The sequence below is a fragment of the Protopterus annectens genome, chromosome 9.part0 (genome assembly GCF_019279795.1).
Source record: "Protopterus annectens isolate FY-2018-M chromosome 9.part0, PAN1.0, whole genome shotgun sequence".
NCBI classification, from domain to species: Eukaryota; Metazoa; Chordata; order Ceratodontiformes; family Protopteridae; genus Protopterus; species Protopterus annectens.
Genome location: NC_056743.1, coordinates 956,391,557 through 956,417,222, shown reverse-complemented (window position 1 = coordinate 956,417,222; position 25,666 = coordinate 956,391,557). Strand labels below are relative to the sequence as shown.

The 25,666-nt window shown below is 46.9% G+C and overlaps 1 protein-coding gene across 6 annotated transcripts in view; it reads left to right on the top strand.

Moving 5' to 3' along the window:
• UBQLN1 (ubiquilin 1) overlaps window positions 1–25,666 on the top strand; it is a 1,666,336-nt gene that overhangs the window by 1,184,718 nt on the left and 455,952 nt on the right. For 4 of the 6 annotated variants that reach the window (XM_044083695.1, XM_044083696.1, XM_044083693.1 and 1 more), the window contains exon 8: window positions 11,754–11,837. The exons of the other annotated variants lie outside the window; for them this stretch is intronic. In XM_044083695.1, coding sequence (XP_043939630.1) covers window positions 11,754–11,837 — 84 coding nt within the window. The remainder of the gene's footprint in view (window positions 1–11,753; window positions 11,838–25,666) is intronic. 6 annotated transcript variants of the gene reach the window in all.

The window sequence follows — 25,666 nt, the reverse complement described above, 5'->3', positions numbered from 1 at the left end:
GTTTTCGGAGTCGGCCCTTCCACTCTGAGTCTCAGCGCTTGGAAGCTGTGCTCCTGACTCCCCCATCAACTCAGAGGGTTACGGATACTGCACTCCTCCCAGCTTCAGGGATTCATTCTTCCTCTGCTTTCCATGTGGTGGAGACTGTCCTTTCGGCCCCTTCAAGATACTTGACACTATCATCCTCTGATTCCATCCTGGCTCCCTCTCTTTCTGGGCTGGAGTGTGTCATCCTTCTCCCTCAGGGATAGCCTTTTGCCACTTTGCTCCAGGAGGTCCCCCCCCCCCGGAACTCCCTGAGGCTTCCAAATCCTCCCCAGACTTTCCCCCTGAGGAGCTCCCTCCGAAGCACACATGCAAGAGGAGGCTGTTGGACTCGCTGCCAGAGTCCCTCACAGAAGATACTGACTTGGAGGAAGGGGGGGGTCACCCCGATCATCCCCCGAGGATGTCTCCTTTCGAGACATCATGGAAATCCTGCTACAGCATGGTGGGTGGTCTACCCAGAAGCTCAATCTGGATGAGTCTGTATTCCTGGAGGCGTTTGGCACAGGACCCTGTACCTCCTGGGTGTCTCCTCCCGTGGATCCCCTTGTGGATATGATTTCGTCTAGGGCATGGAAGGAACTGGATACGGTTGAGCCGATCTCCAAGTGCCCGGGCAAAGTACTCAACGCCCCATCAGATAGGTCAAAGGGATCCCAGTCGATGCCATGGTAGTTGCGGTGGCAACCAAGAAAGAGCTTGCACAGGAGAGCTCTACGGTCCATACCCCAAACAGGGAGTCTCTGTCCATGGATCATTTTGAGAAGTGGGCTTACACCTCAGCCATGTTCTCCTTACGTGCGCTGCACTACTTGGCACATGTCATCACACTGTAGAGAGACCTGGTCATAGAGGTTGCAGAGTCTGCCCCAGGGTCCATGTCTGCAGAGGAGAAGATGTTCTCCTCCCGTATGTCCACCCATACATCGATATTGGATACTTCCATGAGGCTCCTATCGCACGCTACAGAAGGTGCCTTTAGGGCAGCCAGGACAGGCATTGCCATTAGGCATCATGCTTGGCTTTGGGTTTGTGCTTTCTCAGAGCCCTTCAAGGCGTCATTTACAAACACGTCCTATAATGGTTCCACCCTGTTTGCTAAAATAGTTAGAGATACCTTGGTCCAGAGCGAGAAAGACGGGAAGACCTTGTCTTTCATCAGGATCTGCTTCTACACCCCACCGCAGTCTTTCTGTAGGAATCAGCATGGGGTAAAGAAGATGTGGTTCTGGAAATCTCAAGGCTTTTCCCAGGATGCTCAGGATTCGCCTTCCCCCAGAGGCAAAGGGGGATACAACAGATGCAGCCTCCGTGACAGAGGGGACCAACCAAGGGTCTCTGGATCCATTCTCAGACAGACCCTCACAGCAGCCCTGAAGGGTTGCGCGACTGCTCATCTCTGGAGGCAGTCGTAGGACACCTATCTCTGCACCCAACAGCCTGGGAGTCGATATCTAACTATCATTGGGTTTTGCAGATAATATCCAGAGGATACTCTATCCCCTTCATTCAGCCCCCAATCTGTCCCAAACACCTTCTGGACGTTCCACCTGCGCAATGGGAGTAGGCAGCTGTAGAATTTTCCAGGCTGCTCGAAAAACGAGTCATCCAACCCATTCCCCCTAGACCAATCTGGATTAGGCATTTGTTCCAGGTTCTTTTTGGTACCAAAGAAAGCCGAGGACTTAAGACCCATTCTGGATCTTTCAACCCTGAACCTGTTAGTTGCCAAGACGAAATTCTGGATAGCCACCCTTCAATCCATTCTGCCCTTTCTGTAGATAAATGACTGGATGTGCTTGGTGGACCTCCTAGATGCGTGTTATCATATCAAGATGAACAGGCAATCTCTTCCTGCTGGAGCCAGTCACTTTCAGTTCAGAACGCTCCCGTTTGGGCTCACCACCGCATGCACACGTGGGTGTTCACCAAAGTGATGGTAGTGGCGGCTCACTTGTGGCTGCAGGGGTTTCATGTCTTCTCCTACCTGGACGATCGACTCCTTTCCGCTCCCTCCAGGCATCGACTAATCCAAACCAGGGATTTTCTTCTCCAGACTGCCCAACACCTGGGCATGACCATAAACCTCAACAAATCTCAGCTGGCACCAGTGCTGCTTTTCAACTTCATAGGAGCCCGAATAGATACTAAGCAGGGCAAGGTGTTTCTGCCTCCGGACAGACTACTGTCACTCCAACATCATGTGAGTTGTATTTTTCAGGCCAAACTTTCCCCAGCAGATTCAGTTCTTTAGGCTTTGGTGTTCATGGTGGCCACTGTCACTCTCTTTCTGACAGGACGCCTTCACATGAGGGTTCTTCAATGAACCTTAGCCGTTCAGTGGTCCCTGCTAGACCTTCCTTTGTCAAATCCTGTTTGATTGTCACATGCTTGCAAAGACTCCCTTCCTTTGTGGCTTCAATCCCTAGACCTCCTTCATGGTCATCCATTTGTACTTCCCTCCCCCACGACTACGGTGACCATGGACGCCTCCCTGCTCAGGAGGTGGTGGGGGCATTGCATGTGAAAGACGTTCCAAGGCACTTGGACTTCCCTAAAGACCAGTCTACATATCAGTGTCCTTGGGATGAGGGTGGTGCTTCTGGCATTGCAAGCGCTGCATACTTGTCTTCCTCCAGGAACTATTGCCATACAGGTGGACAATATGTCAGTAGTGTGGTACATCAGCGGGGATGGGACCAGATCTTATCCCCTTTGTCTCAAAGCCATGAGATAATGAGAGTGGGTGATCTCCACCACCGTTTTCTGGTGACAACACACATGCCGGAGAGGTCCAACATTCTAGTGGACAGGCTTAGCAGGTCTAGTCTGATGCCTTACGAGTGGTCTCTGAATCTTTCAGTAGCAAAAAAGATCTTTCTAAAGTGGGATCAGCCTTGCTGCGACCTCTTCGCCTCTTCTTCTAAAACGAAGTGTAGAGACTGTATTTCGCTGTGAACCCCCTTCCTGGGAAGCACCCCAGAGATGCTCTAGTTTATTCAGAAATCTCGACACCTGGGGAGCTCAGTGATCCTCATTACCCCTTTCTGTCCTCGCCAAGTTTGGTTCCCCTCTCTGTGGTCTCATGCAGTCTGTCCACCTTGGAGACTAGATCCGGTTCCAGATCTCATCACACATCCCTACAGGATCCTTTACCCAGACATAAGTCAGCATGAAGCTCATGGCTCTAGTGCTCCAGTTCCCATGATAGTGAAAACTCCTGGGCTGTCTTCTACTGTCAAGAAGCTCTAGGTAGCAGATCATAAATCCACAAGGAAGGTTTATTCGAGTAAATGGAAGTGTTTCTCAATCTCTGACTTTCAGCATGACCTGGATCCTTTCACTGCTTTAGTTCCGGCCATTTTGGAGTTTTTGGTGGATATTTTTAATCATGGTGATAGCTTCTGTACAGTCAAGGTACAATTGGCAGCAATTTAGAACTTTCACATAGGTGAAAATTCAGCTTCTTTGGCTTCTTCCAAACTTTGTAAGGCCTTTTTGATAGGTACCTTACTCCCCCTTGGGATCTCACCTTGGTGTTGCAGGCCCTGGTTTCTCCTACTTTTGAACCAGTGGCCAAAGTTGACTTACAGTTTCTGTCATGGAAGATGGCTTTTTTAGTTGCGATTACCTCAGCCAAGAGGGTTTCTGAGGTCCAAGCCACATCTATCAAGCCCACTTATATGGTATTCCATAAAGATAGTGTCACTGCGGACTAATCCATAATTTCCTCAGAAAATGGCATCAGAGTCTAATATTAACCAGGTCATCAATCTGCCAGTTTTCTTTCCAAATTTCCAGAATAAAGGAGAGTATAAATTGCACTTGCTTTATGTTGACAGGCAGCTGCGTTTCTGTTTGCATAGAACAAAATCCTTTCTTAAGTAAGTCTGATCAACTTTGTTTCCTTTTTTAAACCCTTCTTGAGAAAACCTGTCTCTAAAGATGTTCTTAGTGTTTCACTGTTGCAGTCATTACATTTGGGTTATTTGCTTGCAGGTAGCCCTCAGTCGGCCTGATTAACAAAGTCTTGGGTCCTGCATCGGTTGCTGTCCCTTCTTCCATGACATCAGGTCGTCAGGGGTATAAAACATGCAGCCGACGCCATTACATCAGTCTTTCTTGCCGGGCGGTGCCTGAAGCAGAAGCAGTTAGCAAGTGCCGGTCGGCCGACTCCTGAAATTTTTGTTTGAGTTTCAGAGCTGAAGTCTTCAACTAAAGCTAAGTACCCCGTTGGGGAAACTTTTCCTTGCTCCTTACCGATGTCAGTAAAAGTTAATAATTGCATTACTTGTGGAAAGCAAATACCTCATAAAGATTTTCATTCGTACTGTATTCTTTGCCTAGGCCCAGACCACAACGTACCTTGCTGTCGGTTTTGTGCTTTATTTAATCAGCGCACTATCTGTTGTCTGTATATTTTCGCCTCTACATATTTCGGTTCTCGATTTAATTATCCAGAAATGTTGTCAGTTAGCCATCCGACTACCGGGATTCTGAAAAAACACAAAGATAAAGACAGAGACAGGCCACCGAGGTCCAGAACTGCCGACGACGCTTCTCCTAAGCCAGTCGCCAGTTCGCCGGTACTCAGTGAGGCGCTTTCGCAGCCCCTGATACCCACTACTTCTGATTCACAGACCTCTACTGAGACCCATTCGGAGTCCGGTATGCCACGAGATGCTTCAACTATGGAACTCGCGGATGTCACTACCTTGGATGGGTCCGGAGCCGCTGTGCAGGCACCGGCTTCTGAGGGTGTATTCGGGCCTACGGACTTGCATATTAAGCCGACGCTCCTTCTGCACTTAGGCCTAAATCTCGACCCATACCTAAAAAACCAACGCCCAGGCCACATGCTCAGGCCTCTATGCCTAAAAAACAAATGATAAGAATGGCTGAAGATATAATAACTCTAATCAGGGGTAGCCAACCCCCCCCCCTTCTAAGAGGCCTAGGACTGAAGTTGTTTATGAATCTTCTGACCAGGATTCGTTTTTTTCTGATTCTTCTGATTATCTGGATTTGCCCTTAACTACTTATGAGGATTCTGATGCAGAGGACACTATTACCTCTACTTCCCCTCCAGTGGATTTTTCTTTTGGAGAAACCTTACATACTCTAAGGGAGCATTTCCACTGGGAAAGCCAGGATTTTTCTGATTCAGGAAAGAGGCTCAGGGATTTCTTACTCCTGTTTCAGCATAGGCCTTATAGCTATCCCTCCTGTACTAGACATTGTTGATGATGCTTTTTCGGAATCTAGTTTGGCCCCTGATTCCTTGCCTCCTGCTCCCAGAAAACCTGACAGATGCTACAGGGTCCCTGAGTCACCCAAGTTCCTTTTTAAAAATCCTATTGCGGATTCGGAGATTATTTCTCAGGGGCCCAAGGGCATTAAGGCTTCTACTGCTAAAAATCCTACCCCTTTTCATAGAGACTCTAGGGCACTGGATAGATGGGGTAAGAAGGTTTACACTTCTGCAGCCTTGGCCATTAGGGCTTTAAACTGCCAGTCTCATATGTTAAAGTATCAGCAACATGTCATTGGATTGCTTAAACAGAAAATTATGTTGATTCCTGATTGTGTGAAAAATAAAGAATTGCAGGATTTAATGCATTCTGCTGAACAGGTTGGAAAACGTACTTTGCAATGTGGTTTTGATTCATTAGAGGCCTCTTGCAGGGCTGTTGTTACTGGGTCTGTGCTCAGAAGGCATGCTTGGCTTCAGGAGCAGTCTTTGCCTGATCATGTTAAAGCTAAATTGTTGGATGCTCCCTTAAATCAGGACCACCTGTTTGGCAACAAGGCTGAGGAAGTTCTTAAAAAGATGGAAGATAAAGCTAAATCTATGCAAACTGTTAAAGACTTACAAGTTCAGCTGCCTAGATTTAGTAGGCACTGGCCCTCTAAGAATTGGTCCTTTCCAGCCCCTTCCAGGTCTTCTCAAGCCAAACCCAGACACAGCAGAAACCCCAAGTTTCAGTCTCAGGAGACGCACAGGACCAAGCAGTGGGGGGCCTCCACTTCTAAATCTGGGAGTAATAAGACCCCCCCCCCCATGGTAAACTGTCTTAGTGACTTATTTTTTAAATTTCCAAGCACTTATCAACTGACTGCCCCTTTGGGGGGAAAGACTGCTCTTCATGCAAAGAACTGGGAGCTCATTATCCAGGAAAATGGGTTTTAAATATAGTGTCCCAGGGATAAAGATTTCACTTCCACACGTTGCTAGCAAACGGGTGGCCGGACCTACCCCCAAATCAGTGGGCAGAGGCCCAAAAACAAGTACTTTCTCTCTTAAGCATGGGGGCTATTCAGTTGGTACCAGAAGAGGAAAAGGGACAAGGTTTGTACACGAGACTTGTCCTGGTACACAGAAAAGACAATTCATGGTGTCCTATCCTGGACCTGTCTACTCTAAACACCTTTTAGGAGATTCCAAAATTCAAGATGCTGACTCTTCACCAGTTGCTTCCTCTGCTAGGCAAAGATGCCTGGTTGGCAACACTAGATTTAAAAGAAGCATACCTGCACAATCCCAATCGGGGAATCCTGCAGAAGATACCTTCGCTTCAAAGCAGGCTACACTCACCATCAGTTCTCTGCACTGCCCTTTGGCTTATCTGCTGCACCCAGGGAATTCACAAAGTGCCTAGCTCCAGTTATTGCATTTTGCAGGCAAAGAAATATTCAAATATCCCCATACCTGGACAATTGGCTAATTCAGGCAGAAAGCCAGGACATACTTTTGAATCATCTGGCCTTTGTACAAAGGGCTTTAACCTGTCTAGGGTACTCCATAAATGAAAAGAAATCTCAACTGGTACTCTGTCAACAAATTATATTCCTGAGAGCAAGCTTGAGTGCAACTTCCCAGATGGCTTACCTCATGCCAGAGAAACAAATTCATTTGACAACCTACTTCAAACAGGTGGCCACAAAAATCCTGCTGTCTGCAAGACAAATACTGCAAGCCTTGGGGTTCATGGCCTCCTGCATTCTTCTAATTCCATGTGCAAGACTGTATATGAGGAAACTACAGTGGTATCTAAAAAGCCTATGGTGTCAACATTCCCAGGATCTAGAAGCAATGATTCCTATCATACCTTGCCTACGCCTAGAGTTCCTTTGGTGGGCGGAGGCCTGCCACCAAAAACAAGGGACTACCTTTCATACCACCTCCTGCCGCCCAAACACTAACAGATGCATCAGACTATGCATGGAGGGCTCACCTGGCAGGGAAGTGCATTCAGGGCAAATGGAACCCAAGTCAAATGCACCTACATATCAATCAAAAAGAATTGTTAGCTGTACAGAATGCTCTGATGACCTTCAAGGACCACATTCTTCTTCCAGGACAACTAATGGTAAAGACGGACAACACCACTGTTATGTGGTACATAAACAAGCAGGGGGGAACACATTCTTACCCCCTCTGCAGACTAGCCATGGCATTGTGGAACACAGCCTTGAGCTACCAAATGCACCTACAAGCTCAATTCCTGCCAGGAAAATTAAATACACTGGCAGACGGACTAAGCAGAAACCTCATGGACCCACACGAGTGGAAACTGGAGCCAAGGACTTTCAACATGTTGACAAGAAAATGGGGGAGCCCAGATATAGACCTGTTTGCCTCTCCCCAGAACTACCAATTGGACAAATTTTGCACAAGGACGCCCCACAAACAACCCTGGAAAGTGGATGTTCTGTCCTTCAGCTGGAAAAACCTATCAGTTTATGCCTTCCCTCCTTTGCCTCTCCTCTCCAAGGTACTACTAAAAATCAAACAGGACAAACCAAGGATGATTTTGATTGCTCCAGACTGGCCACCCCAACACTGATACCCCCTCCTGCGCAGTGTGTCACTGTTATCCCCATGGCACCTGCCTCAGACTCCTTCCGTTGTCCCATCAGGGAACCAGATTCTGCACCCTCAGCTTCTAACACTGAACCTTGCAGCCTAGCTAATTACCTAATTTCTCCTTTACCATCCCTCAGTAAACCTGTGATGGATATGATTTTAGAGGCAAGGAAGCCTAGTACTAGAAAATCTTATGCCGAAAAATTGAAAAGATTCTGTGCCTGGAACCAGTCACAAGGGATGAGCACAGCAGTGCCCAATTTACCTCAGATTTTACAATACTTAACTGAGATGCTTCACAAGGGCCTGTCTTTTTTCCTCCATTAAAATCCACGCCTCAGCCATTTCAGCTCATAACACAGAATCTCCTCTCTTCTCTCATCCACTGCTCAAGCAGATTTTCTTTGTGTTTCACGCAGGACTCAAGACTTTGTTATTCAGGCTGACTGAGGGAAACCTGCCAGCAGATTACCCTAATGTAATGACTGCAATAGTGAATACACTCGAACATCTACATTTATGGTAAGTGTACACAACTGTACTTTCCTCAGAGGGGCCAGAAATTTGAGACCACCCAGGAGTGCGCCAACCCCAGCCTGGGACCTTAACTTTGTTTTGGAGAAACTCACTCTACCTCCTTTCGAGCCAGCTGCCACTGCGGACTTAACATTTCTTTCTTGGAAAACAGCTTTCCTTTTAGCAATCACTTCAGCTAGAAGAGTATTTGAGTTATAGGCCCTTATGGCAGTGGAGTCTTTCATCATCTTTCATGCGGACAGTGTCCCTCAGAACCAGTCCATCCTTCATGCCCAAGGTGGTATCCAGTGTGGCTCTTAATCAGTCCATTCATTTGCCAGCCTTCTTTCCTAATCCACAGAACAAAGGGGAACGGATACTGCATTCCTTAGATGTGCACAGATAACTTAGATTCTACTTGGCTAGGACTAAACCTCAAAGGAAATCTGAACAACTGCTGGTGGCATTTGCTGCAAGGGCAGAGGGGAAGGCTAATTTCAAAGCAAACCATTTCTAAATGGATAGGCCATTTCATTCATTTCTGCTATAAGCACCATGGAAAACCTATCCCCCAGGGGATCAGAACTCACTCCACCAGGGCTGCATCTACCTCTACAGCCTTTCTCAGAGGCGTCCCTACCAGGGACATCCTAGAAGCTGCTACCTGGAGTTCTGTACATACTTTCGCCAAGCATTATCATTTGCCAATTTTCTCTAAATCCAGAGCTGGTTTTGCCACTGCAGTCTTGCAGTGCCTTATAGCTGGTCCTAATGCTATTTAAAACCCTCCTCCCAACCATAGCTTTGGGAATCTACCCAAATGTAATGACTGCAACAGTAAAACACGAAGAACATAGTACAGTTGTGTACACTTACCGTAAATGTAGATGTTCAAGTTTATTCACTGTTGCAGTCCTGGTTACCCTCCCGCCAGCCCTCTAACTTCTTTTGGTTATACCTCTACTTTCCTTTACTTAAAAGCTTTTTGGTGTATTTGCTTTTTTGTAGGAGGTATGTCATCGTACTTTTATATTTAATTGCTTCCCATTAGGGGGGGAACCTGACATCTAGGGCAAGAAAAACTGATGTAATGGTGTCGGCTGCATGTTTTATACCCCTGACGACCTGACGCCATGGAAGAAGGGACAGCAGCCGACGCAGGACCCAGTACTTTGTTTATCAGGCCGAATGATGGCTACCTGCAAGCAGATAACCCAAATGTAATGACTGCAACAGTGAATACACTCTAACATCTACATTTATGGTAAGTGTACACAACTGTACTGTACTATTGCTCGTTGGATTTCTGAATGCATTTCATTGGCCTATCGAGCCAAATGGTCATCTCCACCAAGGCATGTCTGGGTGTATTCCAACAGGTCTGTTGCTACTCCTGCGGCCTTTGGTCCAGGGTTTCTTTAGATGAAAACAGGTCTGCAGCTACCCGGGCGTCATCACACACTTTTAACTCCCATTATAAATTGGACCTTCTTTCGAGGGGCAGGGCATCCTTTGGCTCAGCCGTGCTCCAGAACATCCTTCCATGAGGACCTTCTAGGGTTTATTGGTAGTTGGAGACTCTGTCCCACAGGTTGAAGGCCAAATAAAAACAACAACTTCAGATAAAGTTATGTACTTACCATAACGTTCCATCTGAGTTGTTGCTTTTCATTTGTCTTCAGCCATCCCTCCCTCTTTCCCCCTGCTTTGTGCGGTCTGTGTAGTTGACCGTATGGAAGAGTTATAGCCCCTCTTTTCTGGCTAGTCTTTTTCTTGGTAAGTTTTATGGGTAATGTCAGGTTTATACGCATATGATCTAGGCTGGGGTGCCGCTGTTCTGTAATGAGCTTGATCTGAGGGGAGGAGGGAGACTGGCATTATGGGTAGTGGAGGAGTTTGGAGCTTGGATCCGAAGCTAAAGTGTGTGGCCGAGTCAGATCCGTGGCCGGATCCATGTCCCACTGGTTGAAGACCAATGAAAAGCAACAACTCAGAGACGGAATTTTATGGTAAGTATATAACTTTTTTTTTTAATGCTTTAAAGTGAAACTTTAGGAAAGAGGCTGTGTATGAATGTGAACAGGTGTATTGGCTGACTGTTGTGGCTAAAAGGAACTGTAAGTGGGTTGCAAAAGAAGGTTTTCAAAGCATTTGTCTGGGGTTGAGCTCTTTATTTTTTGATGATTAGAGAATTTTTTGGTCCATTATACATTGGAATTCCTGAAGAGAACTTGCTTACAGTTGTAAGTATGCATTTTCTGCAGCAGTTCTTGTTTGACTTCGTAAGTTGGTATTTGCAGTGGATAGTAAGGGCTGTTTTTGAATTCCCAGAGATGACACACATTCTCAGGATTTCATTTTTTTTAATGTTTTGGGAGATCTAGAGACATTAATATCCCTATAAGCAGCATATTTGTTTGGATGAAGAGTCTTGGATTGGGGGAAATATTTCATAAAATAAGGACTTCATTGGGATTTTTGGTGTCAAGAGAAGGCCAGTGGTATTTGTTGCATAAAAGAATGTATTTTCATTGCTTTAAAGAAAGGTGCAAGAGTTGATGAGACCCGGGTGGGGGGTGGGGTGGGGGGGTGTTAGTGATATTTGTATTTTTTAAGAACTAGTAGTAAATATAAAAGTGACGATCACTGAGGATGTTAGGGTAGGACTGCAGTTGCAATGCATCTTTATGTAGAGTGAGTTAAAGAAGTGAGGTCTTCTTGTTTGTGGAGGTGTTAGAGTGCATTGGAAAATTAATTGGTGGAGTTGTACATGAAGGTTGATTAGGCTTATCATGGTTTGGGATAAGCATGCTTAGGTTTAGGTTCCCAAAGAGAACAGATTATTTTTTGATAAAGAGGGATCAAGTTTTCAAGGTGGCTTCCAAGTAGAGGGGGAGAGGCCAGATGGTGGTACTGAGATGGTACAGTGGATAATATGTCTTTGATGAGTGTCTGTTTAGGATTTATGTCCCTTGTTAATTTAGTTTGGGGGAAAAGTGTGGTTTGCAGACCATCTTTATTTTTAAGACCTGTCACCTGTTATAGCTCTATGTCAGTCAGCTTTGTGTGAACTGTGATTATTCTGTAGCTGTGCAAATGGTAATGTTTTGGCTTATGGAATTTATGATCTTCTTTGTTGTTTTCACTGAAGCTTAGTTTAATAACCAAGGCTGACAAACAGAAAACATTACAAGACTGACTAGGAGCTCTACTTATGTTCTTTACTGTAGATGTTAGAAGGGGAAGGTTTAGAATCTGTGTAGCTTTAGGATAAGAATAGTTTGAAGCCAGTGTTTAACTCTTAAGTACAATTTTTCATCCTTAGATGATGCTGAACAACCCACTGTTTGCTGGAAATCCTCAGCTACAAGAGCAAATGAGACAACAGCTCCCAAATTTTCTCCAACAGGTAAGTAAGATAGGTCTGAAATCATATGTGGGTTCATGAGTTTTGTGACCACTTGCTCTTCTAGAAGTGCAAGTGCTTTTATTCCATGTTATTTCTATTATCATTGCAATTACTGAGATTGTTTTTGAAGACTGTTAATGAAAGAGTTAGGCACTAGGAAATAGAAATAAGGAAAAAATTGGTGGACAGCATAGCAGAGGAAAAGACAAGTGTGTCTGAGTATTGCACAGTAGTATGAGTATGCTTTGTGCAAGGAGTTTAAGAAGATGAAGGGGAGCTGCAGGCAGTGATGCTGGATTGAAGAACGGATGCTGATATCACAGAAACGTGGGTTGATGATGGGGGTACATGGAATTGCCCACATTTACGGTATTTGGGAATGACAGAAAGCCAAGGGACATAGATGTAGTAGTGATCTGTGTAAAGGAGAACCCTGAATGTAAGGCCCTTTGAAGAGGATAGGGAGTGGTGCAGGCTCAGAACGAATGGTAAGTCGTCATTGGTTAGGATTGAGGAAAAGAAGGAAATATTGGTGGATTTGATGCACAGTGCATCAGACCCTAGCTACCTGAGGTCAGAGGGTGAGAATCTGCATAAAAAAATGAAGGAGTAAGGTAGGATGAAGAGAAATCCAAGTCTTCTAGGAAGAGGCAGTGTACTTCCAAGCTCCAAGATGTAGTGCAGGTGTAGAAGTTGAAGTCTTGGACCATGAGAGATTCAGACAATCAGATGCATGACTGCACAATAAATGATAGAATTATGTATGTAATCTTAATTTAAGTGAAGCGAGTTAGATATGCCCTCATGAATGTGCCTTTAATGGTGGCTATGGCATGCTGTACTTGGTGAAGAGTGGGGACAGGGTAAAAAACAGATATTGGTGTGAGATTGTAGGTGGTGGATTATGATGAATTGTGGGAGAAGGTCAAAGATAAGTTAGCTTTTATGGACATTTTCAAGGAATGAACAACCTAATGTAAGTGTCCAGGAATGTAGCACTTAGGGCTATGGATGATAGTTTGAGAAAGAAGCAAAAAGTAGAGAAAGCCAATATGGCTACACAGTAGGGTGACGTTTGTGATTAAGGTAAATGGTTATACAGGTAGGTGGAAGGAATGGGGTGGTCTGGTGGAGGAGGCACAGTATAAGGAGGCAGTTAGATGGACAGCAAAGGAGTTGAGTATAGCAAAGACACAAGCTGAAAAAGAGTTTGTAGAAGGGAAAAAGAGGTCGAATGAGGGCTTTTCTGGGTATTCAGCAGAAGGAAGGAAAGGCGAGACAAACATGACCAGGCTGAAGAAAGATGGGAAATAGATCAGGAAATGCAGAGAAAGAAAGAGTGAATAAATGCTTTACTTCAGTCTTTACTTAGAAAAGCAAGGAGGTAGTGCAGTGCTGGGAGAAAGGTAGAACAGTGTGACAGGATTAGTGGGCAGACACAAGATACGGTTGAATAAGGTTGGAAGTAATTTGGCCTCTGTAAGGGAGGATCAAGCATGGTGACCACATGAGCTGCCTCCCAGGCTCTTCAACTTTCTGGCCAGTGTGCAAGGAGGTTCCCTGACTGACGTTTTCATCAAGTTACTGATACTGCAAAATTACCCAAGCTTTGGAAGACATCAACTGTGGTACCCCAGTATGGAGGGTGGGGAGACTTAGCAAAACATCTGGAAGCCACAGGCTTTTAGCCTAACAGCAGTGGTGGAAAAAGATGCAGAAAGAATTCTGATGGAGCAGCAGATTGCATTCTTAAGTAGCAGCAATCTATCCAGGACAGCAGCAGATGAGGATTTGTGGCAAAAATAAAAAGTCAGGGAAATATGATCCAGTTTTATGAATCGAGTGCAGGGAAATTTGAACAAGTGTCATTAAATGTTTTCTGTCTGGTCTTTGGCAAAGGCTTTGACAAAGCCCCATACAAGAAACTGTTTGGAAAACCAAAAGGTGTGTGAGTAGGACTGTGAAACTAAGGTGTAGAATTGCAGAATAGTCAAATGGCTGGACTTTGAGGATTGTGGTAACAGGAACAGTGACAGGAGTTGAGTGACTGTTATGTACATACATGTGAACTGGTTCAACAGTACCCACATTTATGGAGACATGATAAGATGAAGTATGTAGATGTATGGATTAAAAATAATTCTGTTATGGCAGCTAAGAATAAGTGGGAAGAGACTAAACAAGATAATACAAAAACTGATAAAGTGGACGCTCTTGATTATGGCTATGGATTGTAACATACAAGCAGTGAACATATTTGTAATTCCTGTAGTGTTATGTACAGGTCAGACATATTTTTCATCAACCAGAGGAGAGGTTGTGGACAATAATAGAGTTGAAGGAATTTATTTGGAAGGGGAAAAGACCAGGAATTAAGTGGGATAAGTTGGTCCTCCCCATAGGACAAAGTGGTGTAGGGTTACCTAATTTAAATGGGTAATTTAGAGCAATGCAGTTAAGGGTCATATCCATAACACAAGCAGAAGGCTATAAATCAGTGGACAGGGATGATGATGAAGCTGGGGAAGACCAAGAAATAAGGACAGGATAGGATCTTTGATAAAGATCCTCAAGTAGAATTTAAAAATATTGTATTCATAAAGTATCAGAAAGCATTTTAAGAACTAATCCAATAATGAAATGGAAAAAGGAGATTTTGGCAATAACAATGACTGCGATTAGGGGTACAGAAAATAGGCAAAGGGGTAACAATATGCTGTAGAAAATTGACAAAAGAACTATGGTACCTCACAAGGAAACGATAGAGTGGGATTAGGCCGAATAGAAGTTTGGACTGCAGGTTAGAGACTGCCTTCCCTACCAGGGATTGATATCAGAGTATAGGCAAAGAAAAACGGATAGGTGAGTGAAAGACCAGCTCTATTAGAGGTTTTAGGCAAGTCTAGAACAGAAGCTGCTGTTAAAAAGGCAAGGCATGTAAAATATTCCATGGTAACTTCAACAAAAAGAAAAGGTTTGGAAGAGAGACTGGAAAGCCATTTTACAAAAGGAACAATGGGAAAGCATCTATATGACTACCAGGTATCGAACAAAGTCCAGAATATTTAGGTTTTTTTTTTTTTTTTTTTGCTTGGAAGTACTTGCGCAAGTATTTTTATGCCACAAGCAGAAGCAGACTCTGGTAGGTAGCAATTGCTAGGAGTTTAATGGAAAAGAGAGAGGTAACTGGGAACTTGTTTTTGGAGTATAAAAAGCTGGCAGATTTTTAAAATTCCTTGGAGTATGATGTTGGAAATGTTGGGGGAGTAAATGCCTGGAACTCGGGAAATTATTCTTCGAGTCAGGGCACTGGATCTGAATTATCAAGTCCTAGTAAGTTTTTACTAAATTTAATTCCATTGACTGCCAAAAAAGCAATTACTAGAAAAGGAACTCGGAATCTAAACCAAATGTAATTTGAAGTACAGAATATTATAAATGAACTGGAGGCTGGATCTTTAGAAAAGGGAATGAGCAAATTACATAGAAATGAATGGAATTTGGGGAGGAATACATGTAGAATAATTTGTAGGAGGAGAAGGAGTGAAGTATAAGGAAAGGCAGAAACTGAGCAATTTATGTAATGTTGGGGTGAGTAACAGTTGATGTTAAGTTGTCTATCTCGCCTTCATTCTTGCTGGTTGGGTTCGGAGCTCCGACTCAGTCATCTTCTAAAGCTCGAGAACTACATACTTGCTCGAGGTCTCCCCATATCCCATGATGCCTGGCGCTAGAAACCCAGATCTCATTTGCCGCTTCAGCTGCGAGGTTGCTGTACTGGCTCAGGTCGTATAAAACCTTTATATTGTGTCTTTTTCTGTCTTAAACTAGTTAAAATTAGCATAGAAGTTATCGTTAGAATAGATTTTGATAATCTTAGAGTGTTCGTGTCTGTATCCTTGTTTTTTCCTCCGAAACATTTAGTCATTTAGAGAGTTCCCCTCCCCCCTTCTCTTCTCTTCTCTCTTAAGGTTTTCCTTTTAAGTTAGAGGATTACCTTATATCTAAAAGGTGTCTGTTTGTTAGTGGATAACCATTTTTTCTTCCCTTCTCTTTAAAAAAAAAAAAAAGTTAGTTTTGTTATAGTTTTTGTAGTGTAGTGCTTCTGGTAACTGTCAGTTTTTTACCTTAACCTTTTTGTGTATGTGTTTTTCCTTGGATTTTTCTTTTGTCGGGATGTCCAAGGATTCTAAGCCGTCCGGATTCAAGAAGTGTGACTCCTGCTGTCAGAAGATGTCTCTGACAGATGGTCATACTTCTTGTGTTTACTGTCTGGGCGCCGTGCACCTGCAGGACTCTTGTTCGATTTGCCATGCGTTCAGTCCAAGAGTCCTGCAGAAACGCAAAAACAAATTGATCTTGAGGGGTCTACTTAAACCCCAAGATTCACTGGTGAAGGCTCAGCCTGTGAAATCTTCCAGGCCACCTAAACCTTCGGCTCCCAGCTCGGAGCCGTAGTTGGGTGAAGCCATACCTTCCATCTCGGCTCCGGCTGGAACCGATGATGTTATGTGATCCTATCTCGCCTACATTCTGTACTGATGGGCTCGGAGCCGATCCCTCGGCTCCGACTCGGCACGCTATGCTATAGAGTGAAGCCTCTTTTTGGCTGAGCTATTCTCTATCCCAGGATGCACCACCACTAATCCCCCAGATCTCGTTTGCCGCTTACAAGCTAGGACGTGGTCTCAAACTTGGCTGAGCTAAGTACTGTTTTTTTCTAAAGTTTCCTGTCAGGAAATTCCTTATTCTTACCCAAAAGCTGTTTTAGCAGCTATTGTTGTTGTACGAGTGTGTTTTGGCGGTGCTGGTGGAGCCGATGGAGGTTTTCGGGTCGGCCCCGACCCTTACTCCAACCCCGGCTCTCGAGTCTGAGTTCGGTACGCGGACCTCCTCTGTCGGCCCTGGGGGGGACGCTTCGGGACTGATGTTTTCGGTCCCAAGCCTTCCTCTCGGTGCATCGGCTGCGGGGGTACCGTCTACTGTTGTGGCCACGGAGGTGGGACCTTCCCAGGATTCTGGTGGTCCGGCCTTCAGGGCCATGAGGAGTGCATTAGCCAAATCTTCTTTGGCTACCTCCACGGTCTCTCCAGCACCTTCCCTGCATACGGAGACTGGGTCTTTGGCAGTCCCCCTGTCCTTAGACAGCGGAGCCCCGGGGCCTGAGGTCACCCCCACTGGGGGTTCCCCCCCTCCTGGAGGTCCCTCTGAAGCTTTTTCGGAGGAACCCCCAAGGAAAAGATTGTGCAAGAGGAAGCACGTTGACTCCCCCGATGAGTCTCTCACGTCAGACACTGATCTTGATGATGCAGAGGGGTCCCCTAAGTCATCCTCAGATGATGTCTCCTTTGCAGACATCCTGGAAGCCCTCAAACAACGAGGCGGCTGGCAATCCAAACCCCCTTCTGCTGACGAGTCGGTGTTCCTTAAGGCCTTCGGGGCTCAGCCCTCCGCCTCCTGGGTGTCTCCGCCCTTCGACGAGCTCCTAGATTTGATCTGTCGAAGGGCGTGGGAACACCCAGACTCTGTGGAACCGGTGCCTGCTCGCCCAAATAAGTTCCTATCAGCACCCTCAGAAAAGGAGTTTTTGATGAAAGGTGTGGCTGTAGATGCCTTGGTGGTGGCATCTGCTACCCAGCAAGATGTAGCAGAGGCTTCGACGTCCGTCCATCCTCCTAATAAGGAGTCTAGGAGCATGGATCGGTACGGTAAGCGCACCCTAAGTTCAGCGGCCTTTACCTTAAGATCCCTGAACTATTTAATGCACTTCACCAGGTTTCAGAGGGATCTGATCAAGGAGCTTTCAGATACCCTCTTGGGTAACCTACCTGAGCAGCTGGCCCAAACGGTTGGCTCTCAGTTGGCTACGCTGTCATCCATATCAAACTCGTCCATGAGGCTCATTTCTTATGCGGCCGAAGGGGCGAGTAGAGCGGCGGGTACAGGTATTGCTCTACGGAGGCAAGCCTGGCTCCGCCTGTGTCATTTTGCGGAAGCCTTCAAGTCTTCCTTTGCCGACGCCCCCTTTGATGGGTCCTCTTTGTTTGGACCCAAGGTAAAGGACACATTGACCGCCATGCGAGCAAGAAGGTAAGACTTTGACTGCAGGGCATGATTTTCCACTCCCTTTGGCCTTACCCCAAGGCTAAAGAGGAGGGAAAATGTGGTTCCGTGATCTCAGAAGTCTTATCCTCACAGCAGGACGATCCCCCTTCTAGAGGCAGAGGTGGGGGAAATTCTTCTGGAAGACGCCGTCCCAGAGGCGGCAGAGGCCCCCACAACACTGGAGACCGCGAGTCCTTTCGTGGCTCTTCAGCCTTTCATAATCCCTGAGGGATTGCCCGACTGTGCAGCTCCGGAGCCAGTCGGGGTCGAGGCACCTAAAAGCCTGGGAAGGTATCACTCAGGACCGATGGGTGCTTCGAATTATCGCCGGAGGTTACACCATTCCTTTTTCTCACTCCCCACCTCCGTCCAAGAAAATCCCGGACCCGCCACCCAGTCAACGGGAAATTGCAGCCTTAGAAGTCTCAAAGCTGCTTCAAAAAGGAGTCATCCAACCGGTCCCCGCAGACCAGATCGGATTAGGGACTTACTCAAGATTCTTTTTGGTGCCAAAAAAGACCGGGGACTTGAGGCCCATTTTGGATCTCAGCATTCTAAATCGTTCAGTCAAAAAGTCCAAGTTCCGAATGGTCACCCTACAATCCATTCTCCCACTGCTGGAGAAAGGTGTTTGGATGTGCTCCATAGATCTCAAGGACGCTTATTACCATATCATGGTACATCAAGCGTCCAGGAGACATCTGCGCTTCAGCCTAGGAGACATTCATTTTCAGTTCTGCGCGCTGCCCTTTGGTCTCACTACAGCCCCCAGGGTGTTCACCAAATGTTTGGCAGTCGTGACTGCTCACCTGAGAAGTCTAGGATTCCAGGTGTTTCCGTATCTAGACGACTGGCTCCTAACTGCCACCTCCAAGCATCTACTATTGCAGAGCCTACAAGCCACAATATCACTGGGCACTTCCCTTGAAATCACCTTCAATTGGCCAAAGTCTGTGTTGCTGCCATCTCAACGCATAAGATTCATCGGAGTAGAGATAGACTCAAACCGAATGCGGGTCTATCTTCCTACAGAAAGGATACAAACCATACAGGCTCAAGTTCGAGCCTTACTTCCCAGATCCAAAGCCCCAGCCAGAATGGTCCTGCAGCTATTGGGATCTATGTCCGCCACGGTTCTTCTATTTCCCCTAGCAAGGTTGCACATGAGAATTCTCCAGTGGCTTCTTTCAACACAGTGGTCCTTTCAGGATCTCCCTCTCAGTCACCTCATATGGATCACGGAAACCTGCAAACGGGACCTTCGCTGGTGGCTGGTGCCCTCCAATCTGGATCAGGGACGACCCTTTGTTCCACCTCCTCCTGTGGCCACTTTGACTACGGACGCCTCCCAGATGGGGTGGGGGGGGCATTCTCTGGGCAGGTCAGTCCAAGGCAAATGGCATTCGGAAGAGAGCCTCCTTCATATCAACATTTTAGAAATGAGGCCGGTGTTTCTGTCCCTACAAGCCCTTCACGATTACCTCCCTCAGGGCGTAATTGCTGTTCACTCCGACAACATGTCAGTAGTCTGGTACCTGAACAAGCAGGGAGGGATCAGATCCTACCCCCTTTGCAGAGAGGCCATGAGAGTTTGGGAATGGGCAGTGTCGACCAAACGATTTCTAGTGGCGACTCATATCCCTGGCAAGTCCAATGTGATAGCCGACAGACTGAGCAGAACTATCCTCTCTCCACACGAGTGGTCTCTGAACAATACGGTTGCAACTCAGATTTTCAGCAAATGGGGAATTCCTTGTTGCGACCTCTTCGCAACCCGCTGAATGCAAGTGCAAAAGTTTTCTCCTCACTCCGGCTCGGGAGAGCCCTATGGATGCACTAGCCCATCCTTGGCCCACCGGCTTGCTATACGCTTTTCCCCCAGTTCCCCTCCTTCCCAGAGTGATCCAAAAGGCGTCTCTCTTGGGGAGCAAAATGATCTTAGTTGCTCCTTACTGGCCTCGTCAGGTATGGTTCCTCTATCTTCGGAAATATGCACTGGACGGTCCATGGTTCCTGGATCAGATCCCAGACCTATTAGTTCATCAGTCGGGACTACTCCACCAGTCCCTCCACACCTTGAAATTAACAGCTTGGCTCCTCCTCTTCTGACTATAGTCAGGAATCATACCTTAGACCCGGAAGTCGTACATATCTTATCTTCGGCCCACAAGTCTGCCACTAAGAAATTGTATTCTAGCAAATGGAAGAGATTTGCTATTTGGGCTCAACTCCGGGGTCTGGATCCCATCTCTATTCCTGTATCGGAAGTCCTGAAATTTCTAACTTCCCTATTCAATCAAGGTTCTTCAGTCTCTACCATCAAGGTTCAATTGGCAGCTATTTCCAATTTTCATGAATCTATAAACCCACCTTTAATGAGCAACAGATTGTGTAAGACCTTCATGAAAGGTGTTGCGCTTTTACGACCTCCGATTTCTCATCCTGCTCCTCCATGGGATCTCGATGTGGTGTTACGTGCCTTAACTTCCTCCCCCTTCGAACCGGCAACATGTGATTTGAAATTTCTATCGTGGAAAACTGCCTTTCTGGTCGCGATTACTTCTGCCAGAAGGGTTTCAGAGCTTCAAGCTTTGTCTGTAAAACCTCCGTACCTGGCTTTTCACAAAGATAGAGTATCTCTCAGGCCAAATCCATCCCTTTGTCCCTAAAGTTTGTTCTAGTTTTTGTCTACAACAGTCATTAGAACTTCCAGTTTTCTTTCCAAAGTACTCAAACAAAGCGGAATACATATTCCACACATTAGATGTCCACAGGCAATTGCGTTTTTATTTAGATAGGACCAAACAAACAAGGGAAACAGATCAATTGTTTGTGTCCTTTTCGGATAATAAATTGGGCAAAGCCGTCACAAAGGTCACTATTGCCAAATGGATCAGGGACTGTATTAGTCAAGCTTATTCCTCTTCTAATAAAGAGCTTACGACCTCTGTCAAAGCTCACTCTACAAGAGCTATGGCTACTTCAATAGCATTCCATTCTAAGCTTGCCATTATTGACATTTGTGCTGCGGCTACGTGGTCTTCCCCGCACACCTTCATTTCCCACTACAAATTGGATGTGGCATCTCGGGGGCGAGCTTCATTTGGTTCCACAGTGCTCAGGAGTGTTTTCCAGTGAGCCACCCAGGATTTAGGTGCTAGGGACGCTGTCCCATCAGTACAGAATGTAGGCGAGATAGGATCACATAACATCTTTTAGTTATGTACTTACCACAACTTTAGATGTTTGGGATCCATCTCGCCTACATTCCCAATAACCCACCCTCCTTCCCCCTTCCTTGGAGATCAGAAGAGATCGGACGGTCCGAATCCTTTTGTTTCATCTTGAAACATCTGGCAATGTTATATTAACAAGTTATGTATGTGTGCATGAATGCGGACAAACAAGATCTGGGGGATTAGTGGTGGTGCATCCCGGGATAGAGAATAGCTCAGCCAATAAGAGGCTTCGCTCTATAGCATAGCGTGCCGAGTCGGAGCCGAGGGATCGGCTCCGAGCCCATCAGTACAGAATGTAGGCGAGATGGATCCCAAACATCTAAAGTTATGGTAAGTACATAACTAAAAGTTCCTACCGCCCAGTCGGCTCCAACTCGTTCTTCGGAGCCGTCTGAGAGTCGAAAAAGGTCAAGGTCCCCTTCTTTGGAGTCTATACGTTTGGCTGCAAAATCGCCTCTGCTCCAGTCAGAGAGTAGTCGTCGCTCATCACACTCTTCTCGGTCCTCAAGACTTTCGGACCATGACTTGGAAAGAGTGGTCAGTAGGCTGCTAAAATTGCAGGCCCCAGCCAAAATGTTGTCCAGCCCCCCCCCCCCTCATCAGGCATTGGCTCCGTCCACAGCTATAGAAATTCCTCCTCCGACTCATCCTTTGAGCTCAGAGTTCGTTGGGGTTCGATTCGTGGAACCGTCGGCTCCGATACCTTCTCCTTCGGTTCCGTCATCGGCTCCGATCCCTTCCATGTTACCGACCTTGGAGGGATCTGGGTGCCAAGACTCCCAGGTCAGCTCCGAGGGGGCGAGTGGCATCGGATCCTTGTCCCCGGCCCCGCTGTCCCTCTCAGTGCTTCGGCACAGGTGAGCTCGGCTCCCACATCTGCCTCGGAGACGTCTCCCTCGGTGCGGGGAGGGCTTCTGGTTTCTTCGGAGCCTGAGCCTTCTCTGCGTCCGGGCACGGACGCCTTCGAGGTGATGAGGAGTGTACTGGCCCCAGAATCAGTCCCACGATCGACCCCATCGGCTCCTCCCCCTAGGGTGCCTGCTTCAGCCTCTGTCCCTCTTCCAGACCCCAAGCGTGGGGATCCAGCGCTCCAGGACACCCCTTTGGGTGTATCCTCCTCTTCCGAGGCCTCCCCTGATCTTTCAGAGGAGCCACCTCGCAAGAGGAAATGCAAGAGGAAGCATGTTGACTCCCCCGAGTCTGTCACATCGGATACAGACTTCGAGGAGTCTGAAGGGTCCCCAAGATCCCCTTCTGAAGATGTCTCCTTCTCAGACATCCTTGAGATGCTTAGGCAGAGGGGACACTGGACTACCCTAAGCCCTTCCGAGGATGAGTCGGTATTCCTGGACGTGTTTGGATCCCGACCTTCCACCTCCTGGGTGTCTCCGCCTTTCGACCCACTGAAGTCTGTGGTGGCTCGGAAGGCATGGACGGCTCCAGACACAGTGGAACCGACCCCTAGAAGACCTGCCAAGTTCATTACTGCCCTGCAGGACAAACAGTTCTTGACCAAGGGTGTCCCCGTTGATGCCATGGTGGTTGCAGCTGCCACAAAGAAGTAGTTGGCTGAAACTTCTTCATCTGTCCATCCCCCTAACAAGGAGTCCAGGACGATGGACAGATATGGGAAGCGGATGTTCTCTTCAGTGACCTTTTCCTTGCGGTCCCTGAATTACCTGTGCCACTTTACCCGTCTTCAGCGGGATCTCCTGAAAGAGCTTGGAGATGCCCTCCAAGATCCATCAGCTGAGGGGGCCCAGGCTAAGACAGCCTCCCAGCTGGCGACTCTTAATTCAGTGGTCCTCTATGAGGCTCATTTCGTATGCAGCTGATGGTGCGAGTAGAGCCGCTGGCACAGGCGTGGCCCTAAGGAGGCACGTTTGGATGCGGCTATGTAACTTTGTGGAACCTTTCAGAGTGTCTTTCGCCAACACCTCTTTTGATGGTTCCTCTCTTTTTGGATTACAGGTGAAAGATACCCTTACCAGGTGTGAGCAGGAAGGCAAGACTCTCTCTGCCGTAGGAGTCCGTTTTTCCACTCCTTACAGACCATATCCTAAGGGTCAGAAGAGTGGAAAGATGTGGTTCCGAAAATCCCAATGAGCCTTGCCGGACACGCATGGTGAGTTTCCCTCCAGAGGCAGAGGAGGGAACAATAACAGATGCCGCCCTTGTGGCAGAGGGGGTCCGCAGAACCAGGGCAGCAGAGAATCTTTCTCTGACAAGCCCTTCCAGCATCCCTGAAAGGTTGCCCGGCTGCTCACCTCTGGAGGCAGTCGGGGGAAGTTTATCACTGTACCCAAGAGCTTGGCAAGAAATAACACAAGACAAATGGGTACAGTCCGTTATATCCGGAGGCTACAGAATTCCCTTCGTTCACACTCCTTTATTGTCAAACAAGTCCCTTCCAGATGTTCCACCCAATCTAAGGGATCAAGCAGTTCAGGAAGTTTCGAAACTGCTAAGAAAAAGGGCCATCCAGCAACTCCCAGCAGACCAGCAAGGATCCAGAATTTACTCAAGGTTCTCTTTGGTACCAAAAAAGACAGGGGACTGGAGACCCATTTTGGATCTCAGCAGACTAAACAGGTCTGTACAAAGAACAAAGTTTCGGATGGTCACGCTTCAGTCCATTTTGCCCTTCCTGGGTCAGGACAATTGGATGTGCTCCATAGATCTTCAGGATGCATACTACCATATCAAAATGGACAGGCGCTCCAGAAGATTCCTGCGCTTCCGGCTGGGAGCCAGCCATTATCAGTTCAGAGCTCTGCCCTTTGGTCTCACCACAGCCCCCAGGGTGTTCACCAAATGTATGGCAGTAGCTACCGCTCACCTGAGACGGCTAGGATTCCACTGTTTCCGTATCTAGACGACTGGCTCCTCACTGCTACCACCAGGCATCACCTTCTGCAAGCCAGAGACTATACTATCCAGATGTGCTCCAGACTAGGTATCACTATAAACTTCAAAAAATCTGCTTTATCGCCTTGTCAGTCTATCATCTTTATAGGCGCAAACTTAAATACAAGGGACAGCTCAGCCAGACTTCCACCAGACAGGGTGTCAGCCATTCAGCAGCATGTCCAAGTCTTGTTACAATGCAAAAGAATTCAAGCCAGGTTTGTCCTTCAAACCCTGGGTCTCATGGCAGCAGCAATCATACTCGTCCCGCTGGTACGTTTTCACATGAGGATCCTCCAATGGCTTCTTTTTACCCAATGGTCCTTCTAGCAGCTTCCCATGTCTCACATGATTATCATCACAGAAACATGCAAAAAGCACCTTGCATGGTGGATGGTCTCCTCATCAGTTCCCCTAGGCAGACCATTTGTACTTCCCCCTCCAGTTGCTATGGTGACCATGGATGCCTCCCTGATCGGGCGCGGGGGGGGGGGGGGCATTATCAGGGCAGAACAGTCCAGGGTACCTGGCAACCTCAAGAGTACCATCTGCACATAAACGTTGCAAGCTCTTCAGGACTCTCTTCCTACCGGGACAATTGCAATTCAAATGGACAATATGTCAGTCGTATGGTACATCAACAAGCAGGGCGGAGCAAGGTCCTACCCCCTATGTCGAGAAGCACTCAGACTCTGGCAATGGGCGATCTCTTCCCAACGGTTTCTGTCCGCAACGCACGTCCCTGGGAAATCCAACGTCATAGCAGACAGGCTGAGCAGAGCTATTCTCATGCCTCACGAGTGGTCTCTGAATCAAGCAGTAGCAGACCAAATCTTGCGCAAATGGGGACAACCTTGCTGCGACTTCTTTGCTACCCCCTTCAACAGCAAATGCAGCAACTTCTTCTCTCTCCTACCACGTCCAGAGCATTCCCCCAGAGACGCTGTAGTCCATGATTGGCCTCAGGGACTCCTGTATGCTTTCCCTCCCTTACCCCTAATTCCCAAGATGATTCAGAAAGCTACCATATTGGGTTGTGCAATGATCCTCATTGCTCCATACTGGCCTCGACAAATATGGTTTCCGTTCCTTCATCATCATCTTGTCGAGCAGCCTTGGACTCTGGACCCAGCTCCAGACCTCATGATCCATCAATCGGGCGGGCTGCATCATTCCCTACAAATCTCTCAACCTCACAGCTTGGTTGCTCCACTTCCAACCCTAGCCAGGCTTCCTCATATCTCCCAATCGATGCGTGAAATCATTTTATCATTGCACAAGTCTGCCACTAGAAAAACTTATGCTAGTAAGTGGAAACGTTTTTCTTCCTAGGCAGAGGCCAAGAATATAGACCCCTTTTCAGCCCCTGTTCACCACATCCAGGAATTTCTTGCGGAGCTCTTTCATTTTGGGTCTGCTTCCGCTACAATTAGAGTGCAGTTAGCTGCAATTTCAAATTTTCACATTGGTCTTTCAGAAAGTAGCATAATGTCTCATAAGCTTTGTAAGGCCTTCCTCAAAGGAACCACTCTGCTCAGGCCCCTGATTAGGGATCCTCCACCTCCGTGGGATCTGAAT